The sequence below is a fragment of the Carcharodon carcharias genome, chromosome 9 (genome assembly GCF_017639515.1).
Source record: "Carcharodon carcharias isolate sCarCar2 chromosome 9, sCarCar2.pri, whole genome shotgun sequence".
NCBI lineage: Eukaryota > Metazoa > Chordata > Chondrichthyes > Lamniformes > Lamnidae > Carcharodon > Carcharodon carcharias.
In genome coordinates, this window is record NC_054475.1 from 126,264,968 (window position 1) to 126,291,168 (window position 26,201).

The window sequence follows — 26,201 nt, forward strand, 5'->3', positions numbered from 1 at the left end:
TATTCTGTTGCTGATATAAAGCATTGTCCCTTTGAGGACACTCATTAGCATGAAGTAAATAGTGACTAAGCCCACTTACGGATTCATTGCTATTCAGATTGGAGATCACAATCATTGCTTTGTGATAATATGTAATAATGCTTTTGTATTTCCCTTTCTTGGAGTCTTTCTGCACATTCCAATTGACTGCCAAGAGATTTGCTTGGAATAAGTTAATTTACATATATTGTACTTTATTAAGCTGTATCAAGCCTAATAAAGGACAATGATGTAAGGGTACGACACAAAGGGTAGAATTTAGTATTGGTGACGGGGGTCCTGCGACTGGTTGGAGAACCAGTGAGAACCCCATGTCAGTTTTCTATGGGAGGACCAATGTAATTGCAAGGTAAGAGGCAGTTACCCTGGCATCTTCAGCATCCTGCTGAATGAGGTCTCCAGTAGGGGTTAAATCTCAATCAGAGACTGACAGCTCTCCTATACCGGCAATACCACCTGGAGTGGTGGCCACTGCCGGTCTTGTACTCAGAAATTCACCAGGGATCATTGCTGGATCCCTGGAGAGAAGTGGGGCAGGATGGGAGTTGTAAGGAGAGGGGGGTTGGATGCAAGGGCCAGGGGTGGCTTTCAGTGGTGAACCACACCCCCCCCCACACACCAATGCACGGTCCTTCAATCGGACACTATCTGTGAACAAGGGACGCCTTCTCTGGTAACTGCTGACAAATCCAATGGGTTTTCTGGGTGGCCTTCTGGAGGGAGACCCATGTGAGGCTCATTTAATTCATGAGCCACCATTAAATTCAGGGATGATTGGTTTTAGGTGGCTCATTCACATGCCTAATTACTTTCCTGCCATTTGCAGGTGGATTTCCCACATCAGCCCCTTGCTGCCGCTCACTAAATGTGGGACAGTTTTCCTGCCACATGGGAGTCTGATGCGTGTTCTCCCATGCGATTCTCCAGGCCTGCCCACCATCCTGCCTGCTGCATTGGACTCCACTAAATTCTGCCCAAAATATGTGCTCACACATGGGAAGTGCACACAAGAGATGCCATGATATATATTATTTGCAATGACAGAAAATAACTTCAACCTGATTTCCTCAATAAATTATCTTGCTCCTCTATTATAATAAAATTAGGTTTCAATGTTGAAGTGCAATATAGTACTTTGTAAAATATTTCTTTTTAAATTTTGTAGTGAGTGTTTTACATTGTAAGATATTCTTCCTGAGACAATATTTACAGCTGAAAGTTGTTACAGATGACCATAATGAAAGGATTAATTTGTGGTGTGCTTGCTGAAAAATGCTAAGTATTAATTGGAACATCTTGATAAAAGAAGCACTCTATTCCCTTTATTAATCAGTCCTTTTGTGTTAAGATATGTTAATACAAAACGATCTCAGAGAAATTGTCTATTCTTGTCATTTATTGAACCTCTTCATTAAAACATCAAATCTACATTTTAGTGTGCTGTTTCAATGTTTCAATCATCCTGAGAGAAATATATTGCCGTTCCTTCACTGTTGCTGGGTCAAAAGCCTGGAACTCCCTTCCTAACAGCACTGTGGGTGTACCTACATCACATGGACTGCAGCGGTTCAAGAAGGCAGCTCACCACCATCTTCTCAAAGGCAACTACGGATGGGCAATAAATGCTGGCCCAGCCAGCGAAGACCACATCCCATAAATAAATAATTAAAAAAGCAACAACCACAAAACTGCCCACACATTTTTCATCTACTACCTTCTTTGTTGACTCACAAAATGTTGTATTTGGTTATAGCATCGTAAACTCAAACTAAAAAGTACACATTTCTTTTAGAGATCACTAACTTTGCCCAGACAGTATATTAGAGATGCTTTCAAAAGGTTTCCTTTGATAACCTGCTCTGCTCTTGTGGAGTTACAATACCCAATGTGTGTTGTGACAATTCATATCACATGACAGCCAGACTGAAACATTGCAGGTAACAGTGAGAGGACAGCAACTTAAAAACAACACTGAAATGCTTTAATTCAATATTTTATACAATTTAAGGTTTTAATTTAAACCCGTAAACTAACAATTTGAAATTAATTTTGCTGTATTGAATGTGTGTCAGGTTGGAGGGAGGGGGTTGGCTAGTGTTTCTCTCAGGGTGGAAGTGCTTTTTAGGCTATTTGCTATTGACTTCAACCACTTGTGCTGGAATTGGCGAATCCTGGAAATGCTGAATGATGACCTGTTTACATGCTGGTTATTGGACAGTGAACTTTTGAGGACAAAGCTGAACTAAAAAAACAAATTGCTGAAAACAGTAAGCAGTTCTGAAAGAATATGTGGAGTGAGAAACAGAGATAAAGGTTCAGCTCCATGACCTCTTTGTGGCAGTGTTGCATGCATGACAAAAATCAGCCAGAACATACAGGGCAGCATATAAACGAATGGGGGGAATTATTTTACATAATCCTGTAACTGAAAAAAGGCAAGTTTAAAATGGTAAAAACACAAATGAGATGCTTGAACCTTATGCAAATACTCCAAATCTGCCATGAGAAATTCAACAACAATATTTCTTCAGTAAATAATGGGAAATAAGAGTTTCAGAGGAAGGAAAACAAGAAATGTACTTTTAAGACAGTTTTACCAGTGGAGAGATAAGTATTGTTGTAAACATATTTCTGGGGTGAGCATCTTTAAGGATCAGTAAAGTATGAAATATTTTACCTTGTGTTAGTTTTGCACTATGACTATTTTTCTGTATTATACTGATGGGCAACGATCACCAGTCAATACTAGTAACCACACCCAGGACCCTGACTGCTCATGAGCAACACCACCAGAAATCTCCAAATCTTACATTTACTGAGTATACCTGAGGGTACATGTCACTACAATCTGAGTAGTTCATTTGTCTCTCTCTATGATGATCCCTTGTACAGGTCAGTGTTTGACATCCTATACATTTAATATAATTAACCTCAAAAGAAGACACTGCAGAATCTGTGTACTCTAGTATTTAAGGAGCTTGTGATAATTGATTAATAATTAAGCCTACATGATTAGGGTGGGAGTTTCATCCTAATCATGTTTCTGCTACATTGATTTTGCTGTGGAAATTATAGATAATAATGGAATCCATCACAGTTAAACATTAGCAAAGATGCTTCTAAGCTAGTACAATACCTAAAGGCTGTGTACAGGCTCTAAGAAAGAAGCACATTATTGGATTTCAAGATTGTTTGAAATTTTGGAATATATTGCATAAGGATGGATATATGTGTGAACATTCAAAGGGTTGCTAGTCTGTGGAATTCTCCTCCTCAGAAAGCAGTGGAGGCTGAGTTAGGCAGGTTTTTGATAGACAAGGAAGTCAAGGGTTATGGAGGGCACAGGCAAAATGGAGTTGAAACATAACCAGATCAGCCATGATCTGATTGAATGACGGAGCAGACTCCAAGGACTAAATGGCCCACTCCAGCTCCTAAGTCCTATGTTGCTAGGTTTTCACAACAGTTCTTCGGGGGTATTTTGCTCCCTGTCTTAAATTCGTTTTACTCAATTCGCTTAAGCGCCTGATGCCCTAAGTGTTAAACTATTCTTTCGCTTTACCGAATGCTGAGGACCCGACAATATAGTTGATAACCGCCCTTTTTAAATGAAATTTTCTTAAAATTGGAATTTGTTTCCACCTGACGATGTTAGCTTCCATATTAACACTATGACGACTTTTCCAGGACTCACCCACCCACTTTCTAGTGTTTCCCGGGCAATCTCTGTTGGGGCAGCAACGGATGAACAGATGAAAACTTGTGGACCCCCGACTTACAGCAGACAGCAGCCTCCAAAGAGCATTTAGCTCTCCCAGCAATACGCAATGGTCGGAGGTCCTGCAACCGAATGGGACAAGGCACATGTACAGGGGGGCTGGAGGATGAATGTGGAAGCTGCCACTCAACTTCTTCACTTAAGGATCAGTCATTTTCCGTTCTGGGAAGTGGAATGTGCAGCAGCTACTTGGGTCAGAAGGTGTGTCTATTTTTTAAGCAAAATTAACTCCGAGATGACCTGATTTGAGTTGCACATCGTATTGCTTTTACACGAGATTCGGTGTTGCATACCCATGTACTTCCGTTTGGAAGTCTAAGTGAAAGTTCCAGGTACTGTCCTTGCAGCAGGACACACTCTCTCGCCTTTTGAAATAAACCAGGGCAACGCCCGCCAGCCTCCCCTCGCGGCTTTGCAGACCGCTGTCCCTCGCTGCTCACCCTCCACACAAGCTGAAAAATAGTTTGGGAAGAGCAGGATGTGAGTGAAAGGGACAAGTCCTGACTTTGCATATTGCGCTATTTCCGGCGCACCGTGGCTGAGGTTACTGCAGCCAGCGTGCACTGAAGCTGCTGCCAACATCTCGACAGATCAGTGCGGTGGAGCCACGGGTATCTATCTCTCTCCAACCTCGAACACCACCACCCACCTCCCGTCCCCTCTCACACACAAACATCTGGATTGCCCCGATGACACCCTGTTCGGTCTTTGCTTCAGCCATGCTTTGAAAGATCTGCCTTCTGTCTTCGCCTTCTCCCTCCTCCCGATTCTGCCTGGTGTGCAGTACAAAAAAAACTGGTCACCCATGGCTTTGGTTATGGAACCCATCAGCAAGTGGACGCCCAAGCAGGTGGTGGACTGGATGAAAGGTACTTAGATTTCGTGCATCACATTTAAACTGGGATCGGAAATGAACAGTGGTTCTTGCCTCAGTATTTGTTATTTTTACCGCACGTTTGCAGAATCTAGGAAGGGGGAAATATAGTCTTGCAAAATGCATAGGTAGTAACAACTAACCTGGCAGGTAGTAGTGTGGGAAAACCATGTCTAGTAACGCACTGTGCACCATTGAAACCTGGGTACCACATCCAAACGGTGTTAGTGAATTCAGGAGTCCCCTTCCCCCCGCAGCCTGTGCCTTTTGAATTTAACATTTGTTAAAGAATAACAAATCCGATAATAATCTAAGGCTGGTTTCTCTTTAGTACGCGGAGTGCACTTGTCCTAGGCACTGCTTATGTATAATGCTGCGATGCGGTATGAATCGGGTGCAGTACTGTTTCACAAGCCGCCAGTGAATTGCTGTTTTAAAGATATAGGACAGGCGGGGGAATCTCCGCCTTGCCCGCCACTGTCCTCTGTTCGGCTCACAGTTGTACTGACATGTACTCTGTATTCGCGTTGCATATCTATCTCTGCTTTTGCTTTTTTCACTCCATCCCTTCCTCCCATTAACCGCCTATTGTATTCACATCAGACCAACGCAGCTATGGCCAAAAATGCAATCGCTCAACAAATTGATCAACTGCAATATTTATTCCAGAACTCGCGGAAAGCAGATGTACTTGATGCTTCCGACAGCGTTCAAGGAGCTTTTTAATCAAACAAGCGCACAATGTGGGCATATTTTCTGCTGGTAATGGGAGGGTCGCCCTTTGGAGTTTGGGCTCTTACATTCATAGATCTGGCGGTCCCAGCTCTTGGTCTGGTTTGGCGTGAAACGAAGATGCTAATTTCCAGGGAAGCTGGGGACTGGGTTTGGGACGGGTTAAGGCTTTGCATTCGTCTGATTGGAAAGTACTGGGAGCTCAGTGGGTGCCCTGAATCACGCCTGGTGAGGAATCACGTACTCCTCTTCCAACATGAAAGCTGGACGGGGCCCAAAATTCTGCTGTGGGTGATGTATTGTCAGCATAAAACATTGTAGCTGAAAAATCTTAGATAGGAAGAATCAAAAGCAAACAAATAACCGTTCCTATCAGTGAACGAATGTCAAAACAGAAGGTACAAGAGTCCTTCACAAACTAGTTACTGGGTTCCGACAAGCCTTGGAAGAGTGGGTGATCCCCAGCATAACGTTTCATCCATTACACTTTTAATCTTTTTCATAATGTCTATTTAGGATGGATCATCACACCGACTCTGCAAGCTTTGTCGGAAAGGCTACATATATATATTTCCCAACTAACATCACTGCATCAATTTATTCATTGCATGTATATCAATGAACTCTTTCTCCCAATACAAAGTGAAATCAAACTCGAGGAGCCATATAAAAGCAACGAATCCCGAATTTCCATGCGGTGCTTCCCATTCATGTTTTGGCTGTTTTTTTTTAACATATGTCACGAGATTGATGAATCATCCTGCACTCGCCCACGTTAGGATACCGAAATGGGGGATTCTCCTTTGGCTCCGTAATGAGGTGCAAGCCGAGAATAGGACGAGGCTAGACTAGGCTATAGAAGCGTATAAGGAAGCACACTGCTGATCCAGTGTTAGGCACAATTCCCCTGATGACTGGTGTGCACCCAAACATCTGCCCAAACACCTACCCCATTCATTACATATTCCAGACACGTGTACGTTCGTTAGCAATGAATAAACAGAAATATCTCGTACTTGTTCACATCTCTCCGGCGAAGGTTTTAATTGGAGGTGGTTGTACTTTAGCCTTCATTGTTAAATCGATGGCGTCTCTATCTTTCTACTGTCTCCTGTGTGTTTTTCGTCCTGTCTCCTCTCACTATGAATGTTTCGATATTTACCCCCCCCCCCCCGTAATTTGGTTGGCTACCTCCCTATTCCAACTTTTTAGGGCAGTGTCAATTTTATTGACACCATTTATTGACATACGTTAATTAGCCGTATTAATAATCATTCAAATGCAGATCGTGGAGGTGATATTTAAATAGAAACGGAGACATGTACTTCCTCTGGTAATGTGACATGACACTTGTAAATTGTAGAGCTGTAACGAACAAAATAGTACACTGGTGTGATAGACTATTTTCAATTTAAACAAGACTTCTTAGAGAGCGATTTGCATCTTGGACCAGCTGTACATGAGATGATTGTTTCACAGTTGCAGATGGTGTTTGCTGTGTTTCTGTCAGATTCTCTTTTGGTACGTACACCTGTATGCAAACATAACAGGCACACGCCAAGAAATTGGCATCCTTCCAAAATAATTCGGGTGTGTGTGTGTGTGTGTGTGTGGCGGGGAGTTGCAGGCGGGGGTGGTTGATCTGTGGACCCAAGTGAAATGGGGATCGATTCGATCCATAAACCGAGCGGTTCTGTGCTTCCCCTGCTGTGTGGACTTGCCGTCGGCTGAGAGAGAGAGAGAGCCGAGCCGAACCAGCCTTGTGGCGCCAGCAGTCCTGTTAACATTCAGCTCACACTTGAGGTTTGCCTGCATCTCCCCATCACAGAGCACGATCCGCCGCTACAAGCTGCTCTTTAAAAAAAAGCAGCTTGGCGGCTACGTGAAGCAGGATCAGGTGGAAAAGGACGAATGTGTCACCATTACCTCAATTTTATTTCTTGTATTCCTCGCAGTCAAAGTGTAAAATGTGAGGAATAACACGCTCCCACTCGCGAAATAAAGTCCTGGATCAGAAGAGTTAAGGACTGCAGTTCTCTGGTGGCGATGAGTCAGTGCCGACCTCCTCCCCTCTCGGGCAATCCCTGTCGTCCCTCTGCTGGTTAGAGATTTGATGTGTGTTCGTTGTGTATGGAGGTTTTTATGGCCAAATCAGGGATGCTCCGAAGGTTTTCTCTCTCCCCTTCCAAACAAAAAACAAAACATTCAATCTGCTGTCCTCTGAATCAATCTCTTAGCAGTTCTCTCGATCTGTAGCGGAATTAAGCCGTATAGGAAATTAAATAAAACCAAAATAAGAAAATGAAATCTTCCCCCTCCCCTTGTCTCGACGTCTGCCAGACTCAACTTCCACCCAACAATGGATAAATACACTGTACCAAATGCAACTGAACCTTTCACCCCAAAAGCGCAACCTTCTCTCTCACCTCTGGGTTTTGTTCCGTCGCTTCAACAATTTTTCTGGAGCCCTTCCATTCAAGAAAAGAAAATAAGCGCGTATTTCTCGCAGTTAAGAAGCATATGAAGGTTGTGCCGTTAATCTGCGATAATGTGCGTCTCATTTTATGCTTAGGATTCTTTGCTATTACATTGAATTACTAAATTAATTCCCGCAAACCGTTCTTGGAGATTGAAGATAACATGAAATTGGCACCGATTATCAAATCATTCATTAGAGTGATTTTTGTATTACTAGGAAGAACCTAGAACATTAAACATGAAATAGAGAAAGAGAGAGGCACAATGTTATCAAGAGCGGGACCCCAATGCTCAAACATCATGAAGGATATTTCCTGGCTACTGGATAAGGACTTCAAGCATGGGGGAAAGACCTGGTTGTCATGGTCCACATAGGAACCAAGGGCATAGTTAAAACTAGGAATGAGGTTCTTTTGGGAGTTTGAGAAGCTGAGTTTTAAATTAATAAGGAGAACCCCAAATGTAATAATCTTTAGATTACTACCTGACCCACATGAAAATTAGCATAGGGTCAAACAGGTAAGAATGTGTGGTGATGTGGGTTTTTGATTCATGGTATACTAGCACCAGTACAGGACAAAGAGCGAGTTGTTCTGTAGGGATCTGCTCCACTTAAACCAGAATCCTGGCGAATAGAATAACTAGGGCTGTATATAGGCTTTTAGATTAAAACAGGGGGTGGGGGGTGTTCAGGTGAGGGGAAATTTATAAATCTAAAGAAAAAGTCAAATGCACAAAGCAGATTTAGATAAAGACAAGCTGACTGTGACAAGAAAGGGACAGAGAATTTAACAGTAATAGCGCATCAATGAATAAGGTCAAATTAGGGAGAATGGTAAAAAGTTAAAATTAAAGGCCCTTCATCTGAAAGCACCAACTTAATAATAACAGTGCATTGGTGAATAATGTCAAATTTGGGGAAAATGGTAAAAAGTTCAAATTAAAGGCATTTTATCTGAATGCACAAAGTTGAGCAAGCTAGATGAATCAGTCACACAAATAGAGATAAATGGGTTTGATTTCATAGTCATTACAGAGGCATGGTTAAATGGTGACAAAGGCTGAGAACTAAATATTCTAGGCTACTTGGTATTTTGGAAAGACACAATGGAAAAGGAGAGGGTGGGGAGGCGGGTAGCCCTGAAAATAAAGGATGACATTAGGACAGTAGTGAGGAAGGACCTTGGTTCAGAAGTAGAATCAGTATGGGTTGAGATAAGAAATATCAAGGGGGGAAATCTCACTGGTAGGAGTAGTTTATATAACCTCTAACAGAGTATTTATCAGGAAATAAAAGAGGCTTGTAAGAAAACTACACATTAATCAAGGAGGACTTTAACCTTCATGTAAACAAGACAAATTAAACCGGCAGTAGTAGCTTGGAGGTTGAGTTCATACATTACATTTGAGAATTATTCCTACAATAATAGGTTGTGAAACCAACCAGAGAACAGACTATTTTAGATCAGTTATTGTGTAATGAGAAAGGGTTAATTAGTAATTTCATAGTAAGGGATCCTCTGAGGAAGAATAATAAAATGAGAAAATTTCACATTGAGCTCAAGAGTGATATACTTAAGTCCAAAATGACAGTCTTAAATAAAGCCAATTACTTAGGTATGACAGGCAAGTTGGGAAAGGTAGATCGGGAAATCAGATTCTAAGGTATAATGGTAGGAAAACAATGATGAACCTTTAAAGAAATATTTAATAATTCTCTATGAATATACATTCCATTAAAAGAAAAAACTCCACAGGTAAAATGATCCATCCTTGGATCACTAAAAGTTAAGGAAAATATTAGATTTAAAGAAGATGCTTATAATATTGCCAAGGAGATTAGTAGGTCTAAGTGTTGGGACAGAATTTAAAACCCACAAAGAATGACTAAAAAAATTCACAAAGTGGGAAAAAATGGAATATGAGAGTAAACTAGCAAAAAGTATAAAAACAGATTGCAAGAGCTTTGACTAGTATGCATAAAGGAGGGCAATAGCAAAAGTAAATGTGGGTCCCTTAGAGGCTGAGAAAGGAAAAGTTATAAAGGAGAGTAAGGAAATGGCAGAGGTGTCAAACAAATATTTCATATCTGGCTTCACAGTAGAAGACACAAAAATCATACCAGCAATTCTGGGCAACTAAGGAGTTAATGAGAATGTAGAACTTAAAAAAATAATCTTAATTGAGAAAAAGTACTGGATAAACTAATGGAAACAAAAACAAATAAATCCCTTGGACTTGATAGCCTACATAGGTGGCTGCAGAGATAGTGATTGCATTGTTTGTGACCTTCTAAAGTTCTCAGAGTCTGGAAGGTAGCAAATGTAACACTGCTGATCAAGAAAGACAGGAGAGAAAAATAACTGACCAGTTCGCCTAAATCAGACATCAGAAAAATGCTGAAACCATTCTTTTTTTTTTGTTTTCCTCGTCTTTCCTTTATATTCAATCATGAGATGTGAGCCTCTCTGGCAAGACCAGCATTTATTGCTCATCCCTAGTTGTCCTTGAAAAGGTAGTGGGGAGCTGCCTTCTTGAACTGCTGCAGTCCATCTGGTGTACATAGATTTACAGTGCTATTAGAAAGGGAGTTCCAGTATTTTGACCCAGGGACAGTGAAGGAATGGCGATATATTTCCAAGTCAGTGTGGTGTATGTCTCTGAGAGGAACTTGCAGGTGATGGTGTTCCATGCACCTGCTTCCCTTGTTCTTCTGGGTGGTAGAGGTTGTGGGTTTGCAAAGTGCTGTTGAAGGTGCCTTGATGAGTTGCTGCATTACATCTTGCACATGGAATTAGTCACAGGACACTTAAAAAATCATAATATGATTAGACAGAGTCAGCATAGCTTTATGAACGGGAAATCACATTTAACGAATTTGAGTTTCTTGAAGATGTAACTAATAGGGTAGTTAAAAGGGGATTTGTGGCTGTGATGTATTTGGATTTTCAAGACATTTGGCAAGGTGCCATATGAAAAGTTAATACACAAGATAAGGGCCCATGCAGCTGGAAGTAACATATAAGCATGGATAGAAGATTAGATAAAGGACAGGAAACAGGAGGAGTACACAGGCCATTTTTAGATTGGCAGGCTATTACTAGTGGAGTGCCACAAGGATCAATGCTGGGGTCTCAGCTCTGACTTACATGAAGAGACCAACTACAATCTGTTCACTTTTGCTGACTATTCAAAGCTAACTGGGAATTTAAGCTGTGAGGGGGACACAAGGAATCTGCAAAGGGATATAGATGGATGTGTCAAATGGAGTATAATGTGGGAAAATGTGAGGTTATTCACTTTGGCAAGAAGACTAGAAGAACAGTATATATTTTAAGTGGTGAGAAACTTTTAAATGTTGATGTTCAGAGAGATGTGGGTGTCCTGCACACAAAGTGCAGAAAGTTAAAATGCAGGTACAACAAGCAATTAGGAAAGCAAATGGTATGTTGCTCTTTGCTGCAAGGGGTTGGAATAGATGAGTAAGGAAGTCTTGCTATAATTATACAGGCTTTTAATGAGACCACACACCTGGCATACTATGTACAGTTTTGGTCTCTGTACCTAAGGAGTTTTATATTTGTCTTAAAAATAATGCAAAACATTTCACTAGGTTGATTCCTGGGATGAGAGGATTGTCTTATTAGGTGAGATTGAGTAGAATGGGCCTGAACTCTCTGAAGTATAGAAGAATAAGAGGTGATCTCATTGAAACTTGTAAGATTCTGAGAGGGCTTGATAGAGTACATAGGAATAGAAGACTTTGGTTCAGGAGAAGGACATTCAGCCCTTCGAGCCCCCTCCACTATTCAATAAGATCATGGTTGATCTGGTTGTGATCTCAATTCTACTTTGCAATCTGCCTTCCATATTTCTTGATTTCCTTGTCTATCAAAAATCTGTCTAATTCTGCCTTGGATGAATTCAATAACCCAGCCTCCATTGCCCTCTGGGGAAGAGAATTCCACATACTAACAAGTCTCTGAGAGAAAAAAAAATTCTCATCCCTGTCTTAAAAGGGAGACCTCTTATTCTTAAACTGTGTTCCCTATTTCTAGTCTCTTGCACAAGGGGAAACATCCTCCTGGTATCTACCCTATCAAATCCCCTCAGGATCTTATATGTTTCAATGTGAGCACCTCTCATTCTTCTAAACTCCAATGGGTATAGGCCCAAACTATTCAACCTTCCTTTATAAAATAAGCCCCTTATCCCAGGAATGGAACGAGTACACCTTCTCTGATAAGCTTCAAACGCAATTATATCTGTTTTCAAATAAGGAGACCAAAACTGTGCACAGTGTTCCAGACGTGGTCTCACCAAGGCCCTGTACAGCTGCAGTAAACCTTCCCTACATTATATTCTACCCCCCTTGCGATAAATCCCATCGTCCATTTGCCTTCCTAATCACTTGCTGTACCTGTAAATACATTTTTGTGATTTGTGTACCAGAACACCCAGATCCCTCTGTACTGCCAAGTTCTGCAATCTCTCTCTGTTTAAATAGTATACTGTCTTTTTATTCTTTCTGCCAAAGTGGACAAGTTCACATTGTTTTGCCAGACTGGAGTGTATAGAACCATGGGCACAATCTCAGGATAAGGTATGGTGATTTAGGACTGAGATGAGAAGAAATTTCTTCACTCAGAGAGTATTGAATCTTTGAAATCCTTTACCTCAGAGACTGTGGATGCTAAGTCGATGGGTATATTCAAGACAAAGATTGAATGATTTTTGGACTATAAGGGAATCAAAGGATAAGGGATCAGTTGGGAAAGTGGAGTTGAGGTTGAAGATCAGACATGATTTGTTAAATGGTGAGCTCAATGGGCCACATGGCCTACTCCTGCTCCTATGTCTTATGTTCTAACTATAATGCCTATTCCTGGTAATGTTGCTACATCTGAAAACAGCTAGCTAGGTTTGTATTTTACAAACTGCATAAGTTGGACTCACTAAATACCACAGTGATGTAACATTTTGTCAACTCCTATCCATTGCTTGCAACAAAGATTGCATGGCATTTTTAAAAAACTGTGTGGATGATTTCTTGCACAAGGTTATAAAAATGTAAATGCCTGTAGATAGAATTCAACAATACACTAAATCAGTGACTCCCACAAAACAGTGCATGGTTCCTAAAGATATTTGATTTTCTTTTGGCTGAAAATGTGGTCTAAAGTAAAATATGTGATTGGTGTAAAGTAGTAATAAGGCATCATAATAAATGGTTTGAAATTGAGTTATTTCTTTTGGTCAGTCTGTAATGTTAATTGTTTTTCACCTGACTTCAGTTTCACATTATTTCTCAGTTACTTTATTGCAGATTTGAGCAGTGAATCCCATTTTATTCCATGCTGAATAGATTCAGGTTAACTAGTTTATTACAAGATGTAATCTCAGACCAATTACAATGCTGAGTTGATATCATGCGACCAAAGGTTACTTGGTGATGCACAACCAAGCCAATAAACCAGAAATATAAAACCAGCCAATCAAATTGTGATAACTGGTTTCTATTTTGACCTTATGGGGCCTCTGCCATGATGGTGACAGATCAATTCAAGATCTTCATTTAAGTATCTATTTGGCTTTAATTGGGTTATGTGGAAGAAAAAAAACAAGATGGATAGACATTGCAAAATGTTTACTGGAGAATTAATTTTGACAACAGTATCCTGATTTCATTTTTATTTTAAAATGCTCTGTTTATTGGACCTCAGGTTGGACTACTGTATTAATGGTGACCTTCCAGAGGGGATACTTGTGGTGACATTGGGACAACTCAGTGCTACCTTTATTGCTCCAATTGAAATAAGTAAACTTGATGACGTTTGGGGGAAGTGTCATTGAAAAATTTCATTGTTTGGAATAAAAATGTGCCTTGTTTTTCTTTACTTGTGAACTCTACAGTAAATAATGTTTACCACTGCTGTGTAGCAGCAGTATGGCTCCAACCAATAATTTTATAAATGCAGACTTGTCTATATGGTAGCAGGAATTTCAGTGAATGTTTTCTGCAGTAAATGGTGTCCATCTGTGCTCATTAAGGAACTTGGTCCATGACCTCGTTATTTAATCAGTTCACAGAAGTAGTATAATGCTTCAACCACAGGAAGGTAATGGAAGTGGAAGTTAACATATAGTTAGGGGATGGAGTTGCAGTTGTTTACTGTAAAACAGGCAATGATTTAGGTATAAAACAAAAACAGAATTACCTGGAAAAACTCAGCAGGTCTGGCAGCATCGGCGGAGAAGAAAAGAGTTGACGTTTCGAGTCCTCATGACCCTTCGACAGAACTTGAGTTCGAGTCCAAGAAAGAGTTGAAATATAAGCTGGTTTAAGGTGTGTGTGTGGGGGGCGGAGAGATAGAGAGACAGAGAGGTGGAGGGGGGGGGTGTGGTTGTAGGGACAAACAAGCAGTGATAGAAGCAGATCATCAAAAGATGTCAACGACAATAGTACAATAGAACACATAGGTGTTAAAGTTGGTGATATTATCTAAACGAATGTGCTAATTAAGAATGGATGGTAGGGCACTCAAGGTATAGCTCTAGTGGGGTTTTTTTTATTTTAATATTATTAAAATATAAAAAAAAACCCCACTAGAGCTATACCTTGAGTGCCCTACCATCCATTCTTAATTAGCACATTCGTTTAGATAATATCACCAACTTTAACTTTAACACCTATGTGTTCTATTGTACTATTGTCGTTGACATCTTTTGATGATCTGCTTCTATCACTGCTTGTTTGTCCCTACAACCACACCCCCCCACCTCTCTGTCTCTCTAACTCTCCGCCCCCCACACACACACCTTAAACCAGCTTATATTTCAACTCTTTCTTGGACTCGAACTCAAGTTCTGTCGAAGGGTCATGAGGACTCGAAACGTCAACTCTTTTCTTCTCCGCCGATGCTGCCAGACCTGCTGAGTTTTTCCAGGTAATTCTGTTTTTGTTTTGGATTTCCAGCATCCGCAGTTTTTTTGTTTTTATCTAATGATTTAGGTATGATGGGATATTTGTTTTGTGTGTACCCCAACTAATCAGAGAGCAAATAATGTAAAGCTAATAGAATGACCAAAACCACAAGTTGAATGGAATTGCCGAATTTGATACTCCAACTTTCATAAGAATTCAATATTAAAAATGATTTGACTCTATTAATCACTCTAAATCATTGTTTTGTAAATTATGGTTAAAAATCACAGCAATCTGCTGTTTGAAAAACATCCTCAATCTATTGCTGAAGAAAGAGACATGCTATCAAAGCTTTTCATCTTGCACTCATCAGGACAGATTTGCAAAAATACCAAATCTAAAGGGAACAATTCTTGGTATTCTTACGAATCTGTCCTGATAAATGCAAGATGAAAAACTTTGAAAGCATGTCTAATTTTCACCAATACGCAAGTTCCGTACTGCCAACCAACTGTCTTCAATCTAGTAAGATTGTGTGTCACCGTCAACCAAACAAAATGTTTGAAAAGAACTTGTTGACCTAACTATGCTATTTATTTGACATTGATTTAATGGATGTCCAGTGGTATTGCTGCTGTGTGGTCTGTAGCTTCTGATGTCCATTGCAATCGCACTGAAGTCTAAATCTGACAGCAGTTGCATGACTGAGATAAAGTGAAAGCATTAAAAACCTTATTAATTCTGAGTGGTACGAGGCTTACAAACAAAATGTTTGCAATAATAGTTATTAAAAAATAAATTTAATAAATGAATACATTTAATATTTATCTTCTGATTTATAAAACCTGTGTGCATGTAAGTATCTAGTTTCTTTCCCCATTTGCCAAATATTTTATTCACAGCAATTTAATTAAATGTTGCTCTAGCTCCCACAGTGGCTTTGGACTACTTGCTTAAAAACAATGTCCCACAGTGGCTTTGGACTACTTGCTTAAAAACATTGTCTTAATTTTAAAATTTCCATCCTTGTTTTCAAATACCTCTGTGGTCTTCCCCTCCCTATCTCTGTAATCTCCCCAAACCTTACAATCCTTTGAGATGTCTGCGCTCCTCCATTTCTGACCATGTGTGCATTCTCAGTTATCATTGCTTCACCATTGGTGGTGGTCATTCTGTTGCCTAGGACCCAAGCTCTGAAATTCCCTCCCTACATCTCTTCGCCTCTCTACCTCGCTTTCCTCCTTTAAGAAACGTCTTAAACCCTACCTCTTTGACCAAGCTTTTGATCATCTGATCTAATTTCCCATTTATATAGCTCAGTGCCATACTTTGTTTTATAATGCTCCTGTGAGGCTCCTTGGGACATTCATTAAGTTAAAGGCATTATATAATTATAAGTTATAATTGTTGTTGTAAAATGCAAATACTTGATTTGTTTATATTCATACCTTTGTTCTCCCCCAAAACCATCCTTTACTTTTCTCATTCACTTAGGTGGTTACAAAAAAAGTCATTCCTCTGTCCCCTTTCTGCCAGAATGGAGCTCTTATTAAAGCTGCCATGGTTGCAGCACTGCCTTGGGAGATTTTCCCACTGGTGGGACTCCAGTGACTACCATCTGGACAAATTGGTATTTGCTGCATTCTGGATCCAGTTGACAGAATTTAACTGCAGTATCTGAGTTCAGCATCAAGGTGCCTCATTTCTTTTCAGTTCGGTCGAAAGGTCATGAGGACTCGAAACGTCAACTCTTTTCTTCTCCGCCGATGCTGCCAGACCTGCTGAGTTTTTCCAGGTAATTCTGTTTTTGTTTTGGATTTCCAGCATCCGCAGTTTTTTTGTTTTTTTGCCTCATTTCTTTCCGGCCAAGTGCAATCATCAATGTCTCTCGGCAGCACTTCTGTAAAATCCTCATTCTAAATACTATAGATAGCTTAGAATGTCTTAAGCTGTACAAAACACTGAACAAAGCCTTTTTTTAGATTTCGCTGCTTGCCTCACAGTATACAAATATTCCATGTGGTTGCCTCACGGTGCAGCTTGTCATTGTGCACTTTAGGCATTGTAATTCCAGAGACAGGTTGAAAACTACAACTTTTAGGCTCTCTCTCTTTCAAGGTTACAGCTGTTCAGCAGTGAAGATTGCAGCTGCTTATCGTTCTCTCAAAATGAGTCCAATGGAGCTTGACATGTTATCACATGATAGGGTTTCTGGTGGCTGTCATCACTGTTGCGCTGGCTATTGTCATTCCACAGAACCAGTTATCACTTCCACAGTGTGTTGCAATCATTTTCATTTAAATATTTTGTCCATAGCAGCTGCAAATCTCCAGTACCAATTCTAAAATTAAATGATCTAATGGATTCTTTTCAAAACATTTTATAAATTTGTTATAAGCATTATTGTTAAACCAGAACCCCGTGTTAAAAGACATTATTTGAGCAATTTGGCTTGAATTTTGGTGCTTGTTGGTTCCAGATCACTAGATTTGAAAACAAATTGATTAGTTTGATTGGATGGTGTGTGGTCCCTGCTTGTTGCAAATTAAAAGCTTTTCCATCTGTCCAGCTAATTGAATTGAATTTGGATTTCTTTGTCTTAAATATCTCTGACTAAATGCTACAAGCTTGGTTAATTGAACAAGATAATGGTTATTTGAACTAATCATTAGTTTTTCCCTATTGACAGGACACGGCATTTAAGAGGTGACAGAATGGATTTGCATTAGGTGCAAAGTTTTATGCGGTTGCACAAATGCATGTTCCCTTATTCTGCTGTATTAGCTTTTTAACTTTAGAATAAATAAATGAGTAAGGTACCCCTGTAATTGGATGAAGACTTCCTGAAAGATGTGGAAGAAATGTTTTGGTCAACAATTTCGATATTTTAAAGAATATTCCCAATCACTCTTCATATTTGTCTTTCTGCTGAGATTGAAACTTTTTGTTTTTTGAAATACTGTTGTAAAATTTACATAAAATGTGCAAAACTTCTGTTACTATTCAACTTGTTGTCACATAACTAAAATTTGGATCTCACTTGGGTATAGAAGACAGGCTTTCTCAAAGAGAGGCCAATGAGTGTATATATAGTTCAGTGTACAGGGGTGTCTCTTCTTACATTGCCTACAAGAATACACTGCTATTATTTATAGGAATTAATCCACGTTTCTCTTCCTAACTTTAGAAATCACATAATTGTTATGACATTTTCAGCAGAATGCTCATATTGTTGTTGTAATTCTATGGTTGTTCACCATTGCTGCTGACAAATTTATAATTGAAAAAATAATATATTATACAGGCCTTTGATCTGTTGTGCTTTAAGATTGGATTTATGCCGCTCGCTTTGGGAATTTAAGCTGATGAGAGGCAGCCTTCTCAAATGTTCTCACACCTTGAGGCTTTTTAGTATGCTTGGTACTCTTCTAAGCTATACTGTCACTTTTGTGCAACTAAAATCATTTATCAGCAACAAAAAGTAACAAAATAACTGCAACTATATAGCTGTCGACATCCTACAATCCCATAATATTTTGCATCAGTGAAATTTGATGAGCCCTTATACAAAGTGGTGGGATTTCAATGTCATTACATGTCATACTCAGAATAATTGATGACTTGATTCAAGTAGAGAAAACCTTGATAATTAATAACCGGAAATGATTAGTTCAAATTTAATTTTGATTTAAACATGGAGAAGACATTTAAAACCTACATTAATACATACTCTCAAATGCTATCACAGCCATATTTGTACAGTATTTCAGCTCAAGCTGAGGAATTTATGCCATTGTCTATTCTTCTGGACTCAGCTACAGATATGATGCACTGGAGATTTTCCAGAAAGCTACTGTTTTGCTGAGCTGTGTCTATGTTGAGCTGATTTTTAGCAGTGTAGAACCAGTGAAATTACTGGTGTGAAAAAATGTAAGTATTATGAGACAGGTTTTGTTGCCAAAGCCAGAAGCTTTGCTGCTATACTACCTAAAAAAAATTGAGCCCATACTTCCCCTCTGTGAGACATTTGTATTTTGGTATATTTGTAATATGAACCACATAGAATAATTCAAGGATGAAGGAATGCTGGATGATTGTCTGTACAAAAACACTTATTGGAAAGCTTTTTAAAAATTGATGTTTTTGTTCAGATGAAAAAGAAATAACCTTTCTGCAGATTTTTGACTTGCTTAAAGTGCTTAATGCACAAAATGACAGATGAACTAGAATTCTTTCACAGGGCACTCCTCCATCTGTCGCTAGATCACACTGAACAAAGATAAAGCTGTATGTGAATTATCATGGTCAAGATTGATGTATTGTTCAACACCACCCATGTTGTTCGATATCTGAGCTTCAACCAAATTAGCAACACACAAAAATAACACTCAAAATACAAGTTCATCAAGGAAATTAAAAACAACAAAGAAAGATATCTACAATGTGATTGATGTCTGTTCCGTTCAATTTGAATACAATTCAGAATAAAAACTGATAAATTCTGTGATTTTGCATATCCTCACTCAAGTGTATTTGGTCTTTTTAAGAAAGAAATATTATGATTATTGCTGAAAAAAGAGACATGCTGTCAAAGCTTTTTGTTTTGCACTCATCTGAACAGATGCAAGAATGCCAAATTTCAAAGGAGGCAACAATTTATACTTCATGAGAAAAAGGTGCTGATTTGTTGGCAAATTGACTCTGTTAGGTTGAAGTGTTGCCATGGAGAATGCACCAGGGAACTATTGTCCTTCACACTTTTGTTTAATTCTAAAAAAATTCAATACCTGGACATGTTCCTTTTGCCTGCAGAAGACAGATCCCTGTGTATAAATATATGTAGCTTCGAGTAAGCATAGGTGAGGCACATGGCGTGCCTGACTGATAATCTTAAATTGGTTGTTAATGTAATTCTTAGTACACTTGGGATTGTTCAGCAAGCACTTTCCAATCACGGAATCACATCTAATTTTAGACCTTAGTTTCTGAGTTTTGTAAGCTTCGGCTGGTTGAGTATGATCAGTACTCATCAGTACTTGTGTTGCGAACAGCTGAAGGGACATGCTGTTTAATGTGATCTGTCAGTCAGTGGGATGTATGGCTGAAGTCCCTAGTATCGCACCGGCACTAAAATTCATCTACCATATTACTCATTTGTGTGCTAGGCAGAATACTTTTTTGGCTTGATGGCAGCATCCATGAAAAATACCACCCATGTTGCTACTGCATGAAATGGCTATCTTCATCTGTTGCAAAATTTTTGACATGCCTTACCCTTCCAGTGTAACTTGAGGTAGACTGGACACTTTTTCAGTCCGAAAGTGGCATTCTTTGGCCCATTTGTGAGTATGCGTTGTACACAGTTTGCAATGATTTGATTAGAATAGCCATTATCCCTCAGAATAGCTTTGATGCGCTCTCTTTCACCATCAAGCTTGCACCGTGAGCAAATGCCTTGGGCTCTATTTACAAGATTGCTGAAAAGGCCAGCCTTATAGCATGTGGAGCTGTAGGAAACCCAATGTATATATTGACCAATGAAGATAAGCTTGTGGTAGACAGTAGTAGAGAACCCATTAGCAGATTTCTCAACTGGCACATAGAGGAAAAGGAGTTCGTTAGCCTGCACCATTTCAAAGGTGAATTTGAGCACAGGATGGAGCTCATTAAGGTGCATAAGAAAATACCTCCATGTAGCTACAGTTTCAAATATAGCAAATGATCATCTATGTATTAGAAATGTGCAGGGGTAGAAGGTTAAGGGTCATTCCATCGTAAACGTGTTTCTCGTAGAAGCCAACAAAATGTTAACGAGAGCTTTGCCTAGGGGGAATCCCATGGCTACAGCATCTATTTAGACATACATAGTGTCATTTAAGCTGAACTCAACTGCATGAGTTGCTAAGTTCAATGAATATAGATTCAGAAAATTGTGCAGTGTCTAGATTGCCATGTCATAGTGATGTGGCTCATATGCCTGGCTTTCTTGAGTGGCACATTAGTGATTTGGCATGCAATGTTGAACAAGCACATAGACATGACTTTCCTATCGATATAGAGGTATCGTTTGGTCTTTGTGAAGGTGAAGGAATCCTTCACTGTGTCTATGGGAAACTCACTTCGAACTGGTTGTAGCAACTCACTGAACCATTTGGCTAATTCATGTTGTGCAGAACCAGTCATAGATAAGATGGCTTAATGGTCCATTACATTTGTGCTTCTTGGGTAGCTCATACATACATGGACATAGTGAACCATGAGGATAAAACCTATCATATATGGCACAAGACAACTCATTACTCTTACACAAGTCTAATAAATGTTTTTGGAACTTATTTCTGAGCAGGGCTGTGCAGTCATGCTTGGCAGCGGGTCCAATGGATATGAACTTGGACCCTTCATTAAGAACAGCATGCATTTTGTCAATATATTCATTCTTGTTGTCAGGCTCGCGACAAGCATAGTACCAACTGTATTCAACCAGCCCGCACTTGCAAAACTCAGAACATAATGTCTAATATAAGATGTGATTCCGCGATTGGACAGTACTTGCCGAGCGTACTAAGAATTACGTTATCAGCCAATTTAAGATAATCAGTTGGGCGGACAATGTGACTGACTTATGCTTGTTGAAAGCTATATATATTCATACGCAGGGCCCTGTCTTCTGCAGGCAAAAGGAACATGTCCAGGCATTATGCTTTTTTTGAATTAAATGGGTGGGGGCATAGTTCCCTGATGCATTCTTCATTGCAATGCCTTGACCAATCACAGTTGACTTGCCAACCAATTAGCACCCTTTTCTCAATTGATATAAATTGTTACTCCCTTTGAAATTTGGCATTCTTGTGCCTGATGAGTGCAAAACAAAAAGCTTCAACAGCATGTCTAGTTCTTTTCAAAAATGGTCAACTTCTTCACTACCAAGCAACTATTAATATTATGATTGTTTCAATAAGCCTAAATGGTAGATTCTTTTTGAGAAAATAATTAAAATATTGCTGTCTCCAAAATAAAGCTACTAATAAACAAATGCACAGCTAATGTTAGCAATAGAAACATTATATTTTGAGATAAACCAGTAAGTTTCAAGGCTGTGTGTTATTTAAAACATTATTGGCCAGCAAGATATAGATAAACACACATTTTCTTTTCGTAAGTGTATGTATTCAGACTTTTCTTCTTTGTAGCTTAGATATTCTCCTTGAGTTGAGTGTCAAAGCCCACACTGGGAACTAAGCCTTACTGTTAGTATCTGTGGTAGACTGCTCAATATATAAATAGTAATGGAGAGTCCATGGTTTGAACCATAACCATATTTTGACTTGTCCCTGTATTTCAGGTGTATGGCAACCCCATCACCTGATCTCCTTGACTCCAGATAGTCTGTCAGACCATGGCCTGGGCTATAAACTACAGAATGAATTTAATAAGAACAAATATGAATTGATAAGGACACACTGGCAAGGGTAAACACTGATTTACAGTAAAAATAAACTTACCTATTCTAACTGAGAATAAAGAAAGATTACAGTTGTGTCTCTTGCATTAACACTCAATTTTAAAATGGAAGCTATAATCTTGCATGGGACATGTTGCTGTGAAACCTCCACAAAATCTCCTACCTTTTATTCTTTCCGATAGCTTCAAGTCTGGTGACTTGGAGCAAATCAGCCCAGGATTTTAAAGATAGGTTGAAACTAGGTAAATTGAACATCTACGCCTTTGTTACCTCTAGAACTGACCGGTCAAGTGGTTTCCAGGGTGGTCTCCCTTCTTATAAATTTATAAATTTGAATTTATCCAAAGCTTTGCTCTGTATATCCTAACTTGCTGCAACTCCCATTCACTCGCCACCCCTTTGCTCGCTTAAACAATGCCTCAGTTTTAAAATTTCAAAATTCTCGTCCTTGTTTTCGAACCCCTCTATAGTCTTGTTTCTCCTTATCTCTTTAACCTCCTTTAGCCTTATAATCATCCCAGATCTCTGAGCTCTTTGAACACTGGCCTCTTACGCATCCCAGATTTTTATCACTTCACCACTGGCGGTTGTGCCTTCGGCTGCCTAGGCTCTGAGCTCTGGAATTCCCTTCCTAAAACTCTCTGCCTCTCTCTCTCCCTTTAAGAAGTACCTGTTTGACCAAGCTTCTGGTCACCTGCCCTAGTATTCCCTCCCTGGTTTGGTGTCAAATTTTGTTTGATAAGGCTTCTGTGAAGCCCTTTGAGAAGTTTTACTTTGTTAATAGCACTGTATAAATGCAAGTTTTCATTGTTGTGTCACGGATGCTTTAAAAGGTGTTTCCCCAAAGTCATCCGTGAACAATGTACTTATATGTGAGTTGTGTATTCTTTTAGCCATGGAGTGAGAAATTCAATTTAAAATAACCCAACAGCAAAGCCTTTTTACTTAAAAAAAGAAAACATTAGTTTATTTCATATTATTGCTCTAGACATTATTTACAAAAAGATAAAGTTACTAACACGCACATAAAGATTAGTTGCAGATGAAGATAAATGATACTTATAGGTGCGAATTAAGTTCAGTCTCTATTATTTGCTGTGGACTTGGTATGTTTAGAAGTTGAGCGGTTGCGCTGTCTGAAGTGAAGGTTTTGAGGTTGTAGAATTGACACTGCAGCTATGATGGCTTCCAATGTTCGCTTGTCATTTTAACACCCCACCCTGCTCTCTTGCCCACATGTCTGTCCTTGGCTTGCTGCATTGTTCCAGTGAAGCCCAACGCAAACTGGAGGAACAACACCTCATCTTCCGACTAGGCACTTTACAGCCTTCTGGACTGAATATTGAATTCAACAACTTTAGATCTTGAACTCCCTCCTCCATCCCCACCCCCTTTCTGTTTCTTCCCCCTTCCTTTTGTTTTTTCCAATAATTTATATAGACTTTTCTTTTCCTACCTATTTCCATTATTTTTAAATCTTTTATGCCCTGCTAGTCTTTCCACCCCACCCCCACTAGAGCTGTACCTTGAGTGCCCTACCATCCATTCTTAATTAGCACATTCGTTTAGATAATATCACCACCTTCAATGCCTCTGTGTTCTTTTGTTCTTTTGTCTGTGACTTCTTTTGATTATCTGCTCCTATCACTGCTTGCTTGTCCCTACAACCACACCAGCCCCACCCCCCCCACCCCCCCCCCCCCCAACTTTTCTCCCCCCACCCAACCCCCCCCATCTTAAACCAGCTTATATTTCACCCCTCTCGTTAGATTCACTCAGTTCTGTTGAAGGGTCATGAGGACTCGAAATGTCAACTCTTTTCTTCTCCGCCGATGCTGCCCGACCTGCTGAGTTTTTCCAGGTAATTCTGTTTTTGTTTCCAATGTTCAGTTGCTGGAGGCTGATCTAACAGGTGAGCTTAGTAGGTGAATCAGGTCTACAGGGAGGAGAAAAGGTTCCTTACATCTGTTCTGCAGGCATGACACTGTTAGCTGGAAAAACTCAGCAGGTCTGACAGCATCTGCGGAGAGGAATACAGTTAACGTTTCGAGTCCGTATGACTCTTCACCAGAACTAAGGAAAAGCTGGAAAAACTCAGCAGGTCTGACAGCACCTGCGGAGAGGAGTACAGTTAACGTTTCGAGTCTGTATGACTCTTCACCAGAACTAAGGAAAAACTATTTTTCCTTAGTTCTGGTGAAGAGTCATACAGACTCGAAACGTTAACTGTATTCCTTTCCGCAGATGCTGTCAGACCTGCTGAGTTTTTCCAGGTATTTTTGTTTTGTTTCGGATTTCCAGCATCTGCAGTTTTTTTGCTTTTATGACACTTTTCGCTGCCTTGTTACATTACAGCAGATCAGTAGCTGTTTTTAGATGCCGTTTTCTGTCTCTCCCTGTGTTTAAGGTTCTTCAAGATGGTTCTCTGTGGATCTGCCATTTCCTACCCTTTTCAATGCTATTTACAGGTAAGGCTATATGGCCCTCATTATCATATGAAGAATGCCAAGTCACTTTCCATATAAGGCAAGTGGTAATTCCATTACAGTTATCTGAAGTCTCCTTACCCCTTGTAGTGATCAAAAGAGTCAAGGTTGTTCACACCTTATAGTGGCTTTTCAGTTAGTGTCTTTGTGTTTGGAGGAAAAGCCAGCAAGGCAATGAGTTTCTGTTTACTCTCTTGGAACACTCATTGAATTTTAAATATATATGTCTGATGAGGCTGTCTCTTTGTCTGACTGACGGGGTTCCACAAGTCATGTGACCCTCAGAGTCTATTTTGGAAACAGTCTTTAAACTCAGTCCAAGATTCACAAAATGTGAACTTCAAAACAATTTTTTCTGAAAAATATGTAATATAATAACTGTGCACTGTAACAGTTGTGTGTCTCTTTCCTTCAACAGCAACGGTCACATTGTCTGTGTCCTAGGTGGTTGTTTCTACCACCTGAGTTATCCTCCTGAAACAAACTTGATGGACTGAATTTTATGTGGCCTGGTGGGTGTGTTTCCCTTGGTGGCTGGAGCACATAAAATAGGGGGGTCAACATGTAAAATGGGGTGGGTGCCCATCCCACTTTCCCGCTCGCCCCCGAACTTACCCCCATAATATGGGGAGGGTGAGCGGGTGTCAAAATTGGCAGCCCTCCTGCCATATTTAAATGAACAATTAAGGGTCAATTAGGCTCATTATTGAGCCATTTGACCTTGATAATGTGCTACCCACACCATAAAACGTTTGGCGTGGGCAGCGGGGTGGGAGCGGGAAGCCCAATATTTAAACCTGAAGTGCTTAAAGGGCGGGAAGGAATGGGGGGTGTGGGTGGGGTCACTCTTTGGGGGCTGCCCTTTGCTGATCATGGGGTGCCCCCCTCCCCACCCCATTAGGTTGAACCCCTTCTTCCTACCTGCTCTCTCCCTTAAACCTCCATCCTCCCCCCCACACATACTCCCCTCTCCCTATCCAACTCAAATCCTCCTGGCCCAAGACCCCATACTTAGCTGCTCCGGGCATCCAAGGCCTTGGGGCCCTTTCTTTTCCAGTGGTTCCGGCAGCGGCCACTGATGCCTTCCTGGCATTGCCAGGTCTGATGGACCTGCTGGCCAATTGGATTGACTGGCACCTTCAGAGGGCGGGACTTTCACCCCAATGAGGGATGGACATCCCACTTGACCCTCATTAGTCCGCCCCACTGCACTTTATGGCTGTTGGGTGTGTCAGTGTGAGGCATGTTGGGTCCACGCTGATGTGGTTTCTGGGGGTCAGGGGAGCTGTCTACCCCCCTTATATTATTCAGCCTGATGTTTTAATCCTGCATGTATTGTGACAGGAAAGTAGCCAACAACATAATACATGAGAGACAAATACAATTCATTTGTCTCTGTTTTTAATATCAACTAATTGTATCAACTA

The 26,201-nt window shown here is 40.1% G+C and overlaps 1 protein-coding gene across 1 annotated transcript in view; it reads left to right on the top strand.

Moving 5' to 3' along the window:
* Nucleotides 1-4,622: 4,622 nt before the first annotated feature.
* Nucleotides 4,623-26,201, top strand: part of si:ch211-26b3.4 (connector enhancer of kinase suppressor of ras 2) — a 748,930-nt gene continuing 727,351 nt past the window's right edge. Inside the window, exon 1 of the mRNA XM_041195459.1 lies at nt 4,623-4,686. Coding sequence (XP_041051393.1) covers nt 4,623-4,686 — 64 coding nt within the window. The remainder of the gene's footprint in view (nt 4,687-26,201) is intronic.